Below are 12028 nucleotides of genomic sequence, written 5' to 3' on the forward strand. Positions count from 1 at the left end.
TTCAGGCAGAAGGGGTAAACACTAAAAAATAATCTATTTTCTGCTGTGAACCATTCTGTGGGAAGAACTTCTCATATAAGATGCTCTTGCATCAAGCTGCTTGAATCCTGAGTTCCAAGTGTTGTTGTGTTTAATGATCACTTTCAGGAATATAGTCACATGAATGCAGTCTTATGTTAAAACACTTCTTTTATAAAAGTCATTTTAGTTTTTGAAGGGGTGTGTGTGTGTTTAAATCGTTTCTGATCATGTGGTGGATGCAGTCTGTATATTGGCAATATACGTAAGTGAAGCTGACAGATCAGCTGCCTTCTCGGCAGTCGTGGCCACATGTGAAATCTGGTATGCCGTGGCTAAGTTCTCAAGCCCTGTCTTCTCTTGTAGCTAAGACAACATACTTGTGGTTTTTGAAGGTTGTGGAAGCTGTAAAGATTTCTTTCTTAATGTCTGTTTTCTAATGGAGTGGGTTTTTTTTTAATGGAGCTGGCAGACAAAAGCTTTCATCATGGAAACCTGGAAGCAATTTGATGCTTGAGGCTTGTCTACACCGAAACCTCATAAAGCTCAAATGTATACCATGACATCTTCCATGGTTTGTGCCTCCTTTTGAATTTTCTGCTTTTGCAACTACCATCAAGAGAGAAGATGGACTTATTACATTTTTTGTCAGTGGTAGGTAGGATAAGGGTTTTGCATCTTTGCCACCCTTACATCTGTTATATTTTGCCAGGGAAGAAAAAAATAGCACAGTGCAGAACTCAAACTTCGTATTAATAAAAATGCTTAGAAGAGTAATAACTGGGCATATTGATGTATGTATGTATAGGAAGAGAGGACCATAGTTCTATGACAGAGCATAGCATTGTATGCAGAAAGACTGAAGATCAATCTTTAGCATCTTCAGTTTAAAAAAAAGGGAATGCGACATGAAATCAGGTCATAGGAAAGACTTCTGCTTCGGTTTCTAGAAAGCCACTGTCAGTAAGAGTGGAAAATAGAGCCAGATGGTAAAATAATCTGACTGGGTATCCTCTGCATCCTGTGTTCTGTGGTAATTACTTCTGTTTTTTCTTTGATTTAGGGAAATTCCAAGAAGAACAAAAGTCGATAGTACTGCTCAGCCAACTGCCTTATGGATTATGCTGCTACCCAGAAACATGAATGCTGAAAATGGAATCTGTTTGGCAAATTGTTTCTTGACTGAACATGGCCATTTTGGAGGACTTACCCATATGTGCTTTGGTGTTGTGTATGGATGTGAGACAGCATTGAACTTAGTAGCCAGCATAATGCAAACCAAACATGGTGTGGTCAGTAAAGCAGACAGGGATAATACACACTCTGTGTATCACTTGCATAGGGATTAACCGTGAATTTTTACAGTATACTTTGTAACTACTATTAATTTCCATGTACAAACTTCAAAGTTTTTGTATATTTGAGTGCATATTTCAATGAACAGATCTGGTATCAATGCAGTAATTGTCTTTTCCTGGTAATACTGTCATTCCTGCTTGTCCATTCCTTTATGTGAGTAAAAAGGCACATACACAAACCCCAGAGCTGCTGTTACCTTTCAGCAGTGTCTACCTGTGCAGTTACTGTAAAATATACAAGTGATCCTGGTATTCTTTTCTTCTAGACTAGCTTAGAAGATTTCCTGGGAGAAGCAGTCTCAGTATGTTCATACTAAAGCATTCAGTGCAGCTGTGACTAATGCAAATTTAAATGCTCATTGCGGTTAATATAAAAGTGTACAGTAGTGGTTTTTTGAAATGAAGTGCAAAATCTGGGCCAAAGAAGGAGTTCATGTAAAATTGTGCAGAAGAGTGCCATTTTGTCCATGTTTGTGTGTGGCGTTACTTTCCATGCAATCTATTGATAGAAAAATAGCTTGCAACAGCTGGAATACAATATGAACAGAGCAAATACTGACAAGGGACTATTTCAGAAAAACCTTTTACTTGCTAGGAGCAGGACAGTATGTGTGAACAGTCACTGGTTTCAGACTAAGCCTGATATATGAGAGCAGGCCAAGAAATCACTGTATTAGCACCAGAAGGGCTGGTTCAGATGTTGATGGGCCTGGAAATATGTCTGGATGGAACAGATGGGTGTGCAATGCTGAACTCTGGGATCCTGCCTCCTCCTCCTGTCTCAGTCTACACATACAGTTTGCCTAATTCAAGAAACACTGTCATTTCTCTCTTCAGGGTCATATCATGGAGTTTCATATATATGTTCACACAGATCCCACATCGCTTCCTCCATTGGCAAAATAGGAAACCCAGCAATGTGTCCTGATGCTTTGAATCTGAATTTGGCACTGTCTGAGTCTGATCCAGTCCTGTGTTGCTTGTCCTAGGTGACCTGGTCCCCCACAGATATCCTGGCTACAGTTTGCATAATCTACATTGGCTTTTCTGGTTGGGCATAATGGAGCTGTAGTTCAAAAAAACATGAAGGGCACCATATGGCATTTTGAAGTTTGCCCAACTGATGTCTTAAGGTTCTCTAATATATTCTTTTTCACATTTTCTTTGTGAGAAACATGTTTACACAAACCTGCAGACTTCTCAGTGAGGTATTCAGTAGATAGTCTCCACCGTTGATTCACAAGATGTTCCACTACTGAATATTTCACACTGAACTACTTTTGTTGCTCCATAAGGCATAATAGCTGTCCTACATGCAATGGTTCCTCCGCTGTATCAACCATGTCAATGTACATTATGAGTATAGAATAAATATGCTTACATGTTAAATCTTTCCTTCAGAGATTGTGTTTTTGCTGTTGTGTGTTTGCAGCATGCAACTTCACAGAAGATCTGGCTTTGAGCAAAACTGCTTTTGGACATGTCTGTCTCAAGATTCATTAGCCTTCAGGGTGTGTATCAGTATACAGAGTGTGGAACAATGATTATGCAACCTGGCTATCGATGGAATGGGGGGAATGTAGTAATTATGATTTTTTTAAATGATTGTTTGATTTGCCCATTATGTTGCCAGTTCCCAAAGTCTTCTGTTATCTTTGCTCAGAGTTCAAGATAGTGATGCTGTGGCTGAACTGGTGATGTGGAAAGAAAACATCTGGCAGAGGAGAATTCATGTAGAACATATGTATGGAGACAGATTTATTTAGTTTTGGACACAGGATTGATATTAGAAAAGGAAATGGTTCTGTTTTCTCTTTTCAGGGTTAGCTAAGGACATATTTATATGGCGGCTTTGAAGGGCAGTCCAGATGTGTCAGCTACACTCTTGCAGGCTGCTCCTCCCCTATTATTATCCATCCACACTCCAAGTGGCAATTACTATGATTTATAAAATTATACCCTCTGTCCAGCAGTCACTGGGGGGTGTGCAGGTGTGTGTGCACAATAATACTGATTTATTAACATTCATATATTGCCTTATTTTCTAAACAGCTATCAGATCCATAAAACCCAAACAGAAAAAAGAAACAAAAACATCCAAAATTGTATGATTGGCATTAAAATTAAAGATTGGCAAACGCACTAAATGTTTAAAGCCCAACTGCACAGACATTACTCTAAATCAGAAGAATGAAAGAATCCTTCTGACCTCTCTTGGGAGCTCCACAGCCTGGTCCTTCTACTGAAAAGATGCTGTCTTGAGTAGCTGTCAGCTCAGTCTCTCCTGCTAGCGGGACATATAGTGGGCCCTCTGATGATGATTGTAAGTTACAAACAGGTTAATTTAGAAGAAAAATTGGATGCACTGTGTCTGGAGGAAGTGACGCTGGTACAGTACTGCACTTGCCCTGAAAGAACAGTTAGGCAGCTTTATGAATGCTTCAGATGGGTTGCTAGACAACCAGATGACCTTGGCTTTGTCAGCTATGGCCATTCCTGGATAGAGGTCATGTGGCTAAAGGAGGGAATGGGAATCTCAGGCCTGGAGGCCAAATCTTAGGGTCCTGCCATGGCCCTCCAGAGTTACCCAGATGGCTCCACATTTCCCACCCCATCCACTAATCATTTGGTGGTTTCTCCCCATTCTATAAAACTGAAAGGCTTCTAAGACTTAATTACTGGCAATCAGAACTTTAAGCAACAATATACTGGGCTATTGGTTTTTGACTTCACTCTGGCCTTGCTACTACTTGAGAGTGGCTTTTGAAAACATTTCAAAATTGAATTTGGCCCTTGGGATGAAAGAGGTTCTCAGTCCTATGCTATAGTAATCAATGTTCATGGAAACTTTCTAGTTAGATGTTGGATCTGAAATTCACTTGAAAGCTTCTATAAGAGCAGAATCCATCTCTCAGAATTTAACTGATATAGCCAAGCTTCTTGATATCACTCCAATATTAGAAGGACCACAGTGGTTGCCTATTCATTTCTGGAGCCAGTTCAAGATGCTGGGAACTTTTAAATATCCAAATAGCATCAGAACCAGATAATATGAAAGGAGCTGCACATATCTTCCCATAGCAGCAGGTCTATGTTAAGATCTGCCCTGCCCCAGTACTATTCTTAAGTACTATGTGAACCCAAAAGAAAGTTTTCTTAGTGACAGTATCTGCCTTCTGGGATGCCCCTTCTAAAGAAGCATGCCTAGCCATTAAGAAGTGCTAAATAGAGGAAGAGGTGCTGAAGAGGGTATATTTATGTGGGGAGCCTCTTGCAGGATTGCTCCCTATTTTACTTAACAGCCTCAGATTTGTCCATTAGCCTTGGATGCTGTGCTTGTGGCTTTATTTTGGTCTCCTTTGGTATATGTATTTTTAAATACAACCCCGCTCCCCCTTTTTGTAGTGTTCATTATTGAAAGTGTTCACTGGATGAGGATATGTTGTTGGTCAGAAAGCTGAATAGTGAGACTAGTATTTGACCTTTACTTGAGGTAATGGTAAATGTCATTCTTTATTGATAAGTGATCAAAACGAGAGTGAAATTTCCAGAGGGCATTCTGTTGTCCTTGATATTGATCAGTGACAATTTCCTTCCATTCATTCACACATGTATTGATGTATACTTGATGATTGCCACTACAGTCCAATAGCCCTGCTCTTTCCACAATTCTTAAACTGTTTAAACTACAACACACAGATTGCAAACTATTTTAATATCACAAAGATCAAAGAATCTCAGCTCACTGGAAGTTGCCCTTTTGCCTTCATGAATTCCTCTTGCATATCATGTTTGGGACAAACTCTGAGCCCTAAATGCTTTCCTAATCCATTTGTTAGCATTATTCCCTCTTTTTATTCTGTTGAAAGTGTTTTTTGTCAATTGGAGGGCCCTGCAACTATTCAAGACTGTTTTGTACTGCCCTTATCTGGGCCAGGGAAGGCAAAGAGACTGAAAAATAGTGTGTTGTGCTTGGCATTGTTTTTCCTAGAACTCAGTTTGGAATTTGAGGCTGGAAATGAAAAACTCAGTGCTCTGCAAAACAGTTCGCCCTTGCAGATTTTCTTCTCATATTAACATAGAGCTGCTGCTTTCAGAGGTGTGGGTTGTGAATGCATGTGGGAGAACCCTTGATTGCTTGCATGAGTTCAGTTCAATTTGCTTTGCCAGTATTAAGGGGTAGGTTAATTATTTATTTTTATTTATTAAAACATTTCTATGCCGCCCCATTCGCTGAAGCCTCGGGGCGGCTCACAACATAATTAGACAAAGCTTAATTAATCAGTGGGGCATATTTTAACTGGTGAGATGACTAGTTAAGGGCACATAAGGGTAGCTTTCCCAGAATTTGCTGTCTCTGATATCTGAAAGGAGTAAGTATATTGTCATTGAATAATATGCAGATTTGTTTAGATATGATTGATTGGTCTAAATTCAGATCACTGGTCTATTAAAAATTCTGTTAACATTCTTAATTTAACAAAATTAGCAGTAGTTAAGACTGCAATATACAGGATGGGCCAAAAGTAGATATACTGTACTGATCAGGTCATGGAAGACCTCACACTGTGGACAAATTGAAGGAGTTAATCTCAGAAGCATTTATCGACATTAGTGCTAACTGGAATTTGTGTCACAGTGTCAGGGACAGGTTCCAGGAATGTTGCAATGCTGGAGGACATTTTGAGCAGCCAAGAAACAACATCAGTACTGTATACCTACTTTTGGCCCACCCTGAATAGGGCTTCCTTATTGGAAAAGCTGTTGTGAAAAGGGGTGCTTCTTGGTAAAAAAAAAAAAAAAAAGTGGTCTCGTTCAGTGTTTCTCAAATTGTGGTTCAGGATCTACCACTGGGTCTCAGCCAACCTCCAGAAGGGTCTCAGAACTGCAGATAGTTTATTATCTTTTTTCGTTAACCATCCTATGCTTTGGCTGTACCATGTACACTGCATGGGTCAGAATGGCATAATTAATCATCTGGGAATAAAGCTAAGAGGATAAGGAGGGAAGTGATTGTAAAGGCAATAGCAGGGAAACTGTTAGAGGTGTTTGTAGATACATCCCATGGGCACCATATTGAAAGCCAAGAAAATTTTTCTAAAATATAGAGACTAATAATGATAATTTGAGGACAGGACCTATGCTTTATTTGAGAAAAGCTGAATTATGGAATACTGAGCTATAAGGAAATAGCTGTGGCAAAGAATTTAGCTATTTTCAAAGGGAGATTAGATATCAATAAAAACATACCAGTAATTGTTAGCTGACTATATCAAATTCTGCATTTGGTTGCTATAATTTTGTGATTGGTGGGCACCAGTCATTTCTTCTCTCTCAAGCAAGTCCTGGGGGTAGAAGGGTTGAGAGCCTTTGGTCTAGCCAGTTGATGAAATGGATGTTCAGGATAACCAACGTTTTGCATAATCAATATCAATTTCAATTATTTAAGTGCCAGTCCTTATGTACCACAACAGTACGTTCTGTGCATAAGATGAAAGTATCAGCAGACGTAGGGAAGCCCCATGTTTTGCAGAATTGGAAAAAATAAATATTTTTTTGAAAACCTCAAAAACAGCACAGTGAAAACTGAATCTGCTTAGTGGCTACAGGATGCTGGGTGTTTCCTGCATCCTGGGGATGCAGAAAACAGGGTTGGAGTAGGACTGGAATGGGGTAACCCAAACAGGATTTACATTTACATTGTTATGGTGAACTTGAAGAATCTTGTGCTTTGACTTGGGCAGCTGAGGTTGTTAGACTGGAACATTTGAATTATGTATGTGCATTTTTTCTCTCTCCTGTCTTTTGTTCACTCTGTTTTGGTTCCAGAATTTAGGGACATCATGTGATTAAAGCTTTATCCCCATTTGTTAATTAAATTTATATCCCACCATTTATTTATTTATTTAGAAAATTTCTATGCCGCCCCATTTGCCAAAGCTTCGGGGCAGCTCACAACATAAATCAATTAAAATAATATAAATTAACAATATAAAATAAGTTAACAATATAAAATAAGTCGCCCTGGCGAACCATGGAACTCAAGGCAGTTTACATAATTCTCCTTCTCTCAATCTTATCCTCACAACAACCACCTTGAGAGTCTGTGACCGGCCCAATCACCCAGTTAGCTCCAGGGCTGAGTGGGGACTAGAACCCAGCTTCCCTGAGTTCTAGTTCCGCACTTATAACCACTATACCACACTAGCCCTTGATAATCCAGGCTGTTTTGCAAGACCATAAGGGCATTTGTGGCTGAGAGAAGCAGCACTCCATCTTTATCTAAGTGTGTAGGAGGAGAACATTCTTCAATCTCAAGGAATCTTGTGCAGGGTGAAATACTTGTGTCTAAGGAAATGTCATTGCAGCATTTGCTTCCAAGAAGCAGCATACGGCAGGCATCTGACTCTTATGCAACTGTATTTTGAATGGGGAAAGGTTTCTGGAAGCTTCAGTGTTATCTGGTCTGGAATATAAGTTTGCTGGGCATTACCAGCTTCCCTGAATCCACAAATATGCTGGACTCAGACTTAAATGCCATTATCCAAGAATATTTATTTATTTGTTACATTTATAACCCACATTTTGTTCTTTTTAAGGGAAACAAGGTGGCTTACATGATTCTCCTCCTCTCAGTCTTATCCAACAACCCTGAGAGTCTGTGATTGGCCAATGTCACTCAGTTGACTCCATGGCTGAGTAGGGATTAGAACTCGGATCTCCTGAGTCCCTGTCCCACACTTTTAATCACGATACCACATCAACTCTCCCAAACCCTTTTTTCAGGATTGCAATATTGAAGTTGTCTTAGTATAGACATCAGAGTTTGTCAAACCTCTAAAGGACTTTCTTTGAATAAAATCTTGTATCTGCTGCTGCTTGAGTGGATAATAGCAGCTTTTGGAGGAATTAAATGCCTCATCCCTCTGCACTACTTTTGAGATCGAAAGAACACTAACCTGCATCATGTCTGGCTTGGTTTTCACCTGCAAACTCCACAACAGAAACAAAAGGCCAGATTAGGGTGAGTGCAATTTTGCCTAATGTACAGTTTCTGCCTGTAATTTCTCCAATATAATGCATTTTGAACATTCGTTTAATGAATGTGGATATTTTTGTTGTGCATTTCCTGCTAATATACAAGTCTGCACATATTTTGTGATGGAAGAACTCCATTGCAACATTCACAGAGGTGCAAATTTCAAAAGGTGACTGCGTTTGCTTAGATTGTGTGGAAGTGCAAAAATTAGGCAAATTATACATTAAGGTGTAAACTGGACAAGTTTCCCTTGCATTCCTACTTCATACACCTCGGCTGCTCCTCTCTGCAAACAAGCCAACATATAGGTATATAGGTAAAAAGCTGATGCATATAATTATTTCTGTTACCATTTACTCTTGAGACAAAAAGAGGCCTTTGCACAAATCTTGGTTCATGCCATAGTGAGTCAGTGGCCTAAGCTAGTGTTGCTGATCTTCCAGTCATTGTTTAGTTTGAAATATGCCCCCCCCCGTTCAAACATTATTAAATGCTGATCATGCCCATTTGCCCCATTACATTTGCCCCTGGTTTGGCTTCACAGGACAAAAATGAACAGATAGCAAATGGATGTGTCTTATTTTGTGTGTGGAGTTCTATATGAAGACACTGGAAGGGGTGTTACAATGTCTGGAGAAAAAAGTTACATATAGGGCCTTAAACAGAATAGAACTGCACTTTTGCCCCAAACACATTCATAAATCCATAAGGCTTTAAGTGTTTTGATGCTTCAGTGCTTTAATGTAAACTGGAGAAAGGGCAGGAAATGAAACAAGATTAGGTTGTAATGGCAGATTAATGGCCCTGCAGCTTTTAACTTTAGAAGCTGGGTTCTCTGCCTGTTTAAGTTCCAGGACAAGAAGTAATTGTTTGAAAGAATCTCTGGGATGGATGGGGGTGGTGCAAGAGAACACCATTATTATCTTTTACCTACAAAAGACTTGACCTTTGTGGGCAGTACTGAATAGCAGTGGGAGAAAAAATAGATTTGTTTTTTGTGTTCTGCTTTTTATGTGTCAGAGCCTTGAGGACAGAAATATGTCAATGTAGTAACCCAGCTATGCACATCCATTCTGAAGGAGCTGGCTTTGTGTGTGTGTGTGTGTGTGATTAAATTAAAAAAAAACTTACCTCCTTGGAGGAGGAAACTAAATGATTAGATTGCAATCTTTGTCATGCTCTTTTGATAGAAAGAAGTTCTACAACTCCCAGGATTCCCCGTCCAACATGCTGGAAGTTCTAGGGCTGTTTTTCTGTCTAAACATACATAGGATTTATTTATTATTATTATTTTATTAAAACATTTTTATGCCGCCCCATTCGCCGAAGCCTCGGGGCGGCTTACAACAAAAAATTTAAAATAACATTTTAAAATATATACAATAAAATACAAATATACACTATAAAACAAGCCGCCCTGGCCAAATAAAATTCAATAATATTAACATTTAAAATACTGCTTAAATAAAAAGGTCTTCGCCTGGCGCCGAAAAACAAATAACGACGGCGCCAGGCGGACCTCTCTGGGGAGCGCATTCCATAACTTAGGCGCCACCGCTGAGAAAGCCCTCCTCCGAGTAACCACCCTCCTAACTTCTTCCATGGAGGGCTCCCGGAGAAGGGCCTCTCCCGCCGATCTCAGGGGGCGGCTGGGCATATAAGGATGTAAGCGCTCCTTCAGGTAACCAGGACCCAAGCCGTTTAGGGCTTTATAGGTCATAACCAACACCTTGAATTGGGCCCGGACTTCAATGGGAAGCCAGTGAAGCTGACGGAGAACTGGAGTCATGTGAACATAACGTCCAGTCCCCGTCAGCAGCCTGGCAGCTCTATTTTGGACCAATTGAAGTATCCGGACCGTCTTCAAGGGTAGCCCCACGTAGAGCGCGTTGCAGAAGTCCAAACGGGAAGTCACCAACGCATGTGTCACTGTCGCAAGGCAGTCATTCTCCAGATAGGGGCGCAGCTGATGAATTAGCCGAAGCTGGAGGAAAGCACTCCTCGCCACTGCTGTTACCTGAGCTTCCAGTGAAAGCTCTGGGTCGAGGAGCACTCCCAAGCTGCGGACCTTGTCCCTAAGAGGGAGTGCAACCCCATTCAGGACAAGGTTCAATTCACCCTCTCCGAAGCCCGATCCACCAACCAACAGGACCTCCGTCTTGTCTGGATTGAGCTTCAGTTTATTGGCCCTCATCCAGCCCATTACCTCGGCCAGGCACCGGTTCAGCACAGCCACTGCCTCACCTGGATTGGTGGAAAACGAGAGGTAGAGCTGGGTATCATCAGCGTACTGATGGTTCCGCAGCCCACACCTCCTGATGACCTCTCCCAGCGGTTTCATGTATATGTTGAACAGCAAAGGGGACAAAATGGACCCCTGCGGTACTCCATGGCATAGCTGCCATGGCGCAGAGCCATAGTCCCCCAGCACCACCTTCTGGAACCGGCCATTGAGATAGGAGCGGAACCACTGCAAAGCAGTGCCTCCAACCCCCAATCCCGCAAGCCTATCCAGAAGGATACCATGGTCGATGGTATCGAAAGCTGCTGAGAGGTCCAGCAGAACCAACAGGGACGCACTCCCCCTGTCCTTCTCCCTGCACAGGTCATCATACAGGGCGACCAAGGCAGATTCAGTACCGTACCCGGGTCTGAAGCCGGACTGCAATGGGTCCAGATAATCAGTTTCATCCAAGAGTGCTTGGAGTTGTCCCGCCACCACTCGTTCTAACACCTTGCCCAGAAACGGGATGTTGGCCACTGGTCTATAATTAGTGGCCATCTCTGGATCCAGTGACGCCTTCTTCAGGACCGGTCGGACTACCGCCTCCTTCAAAGGGGCCGGCACCCGACCCTCCCTCAGAGAAGCGTTAACCACTTCCAAGATCCAGGTTCCAATCCCGTGCTTGGAATCATTTATTAACCAAGACGGGCAAGGGTCCAAAAGGCAAGTGGTTGGACGTACTCGCCCAAGCACCTTGTCCACATCATCGGGCCGCAATAACTGAAATTCATCCAATAAATCTGGACCAGACGGCAGCATTGGTGTCTCCTTTGAAACCTCTGAATCAATAGTGGTGTCCAGCTCGTGACGAATCTGAGCGATTTTCTCCCTGAAATGCCTGGCAAAGTCGTCACAGCGGGTCTTTGAGGGTGGAATCAGGTCTTCCTTTGGACCTGGACGGACCAGGCCTTGCACCACTCGAAAGAGCTCCGCCGGACGGCATTGTGAGGAGGCAATGGAAGCGGAAAAGAATCTCTTTTTTGCCGCCCTCACCGCCACAGCATAGGCCCGATAGTGGGCTCTTAAGTGTGTTCGGTCAGATTCATCTCGTGATTTCCTCCACCTACGCTCTAGTCATCTCCCAACCTGCTTCATCGCCCTCAATTCAGGAGTATACCAAGGGGAAGAGCGGGCTCTGCCCGGTGGGAGAGGACGCTTAGGAGCGATCGTGTCTACAGCCCTGGTCATCTCCCCATTCCACAGTTCGACCAGAGCCTCGACAGGAGCACCCATCTTGTCAGCCGGAAACTCCCCCAGGGCCTTCAGGAATCCTTCTGGATCCATCCGGCTCCGGGGGCGGACCCACATAATCGGGTCCGCACCCTTACA

At 42.2% G+C, this 12028-nt stretch overlaps 1 protein-coding gene across 3 annotated transcripts in view; it reads left to right on the forward strand.

Annotated features, from left to right (window-relative positions):
• Positions 1 to 2765, forward strand: part of PPP1R21 (protein phosphatase 1 regulatory subunit 21) — a 46516-nt gene extending 43751 nt beyond the window's left edge. For all 3 annotated transcript variants that reach the window (XM_044428612.1, XM_044428613.1, XM_044428615.1), the window contains one exon: positions 1082 to 2765. In XM_044428612.1, the coding sequence (XP_044284547.1) occupies positions 1082 to 1111 (30 nt within the window). In that variant the 3' untranslated portion in view covers positions 1112 to 2765. The remainder of the gene's footprint in view (positions 1 to 1081) is intronic.
• Positions 2766 to 12028: the final 9263 nt, after the last annotated feature.

The sequence above is a fragment of the Varanus komodoensis genome, unplaced genomic scaffold (genome assembly GCF_004798865.1).
Source record: "Varanus komodoensis strain SLA01 unplaced genomic scaffold, ASM479886v1 scaffold2, whole genome shotgun sequence".
NCBI lineage: Eukaryota > Metazoa > Chordata > Lepidosauria > Squamata > Varanidae > Varanus > Varanus komodoensis.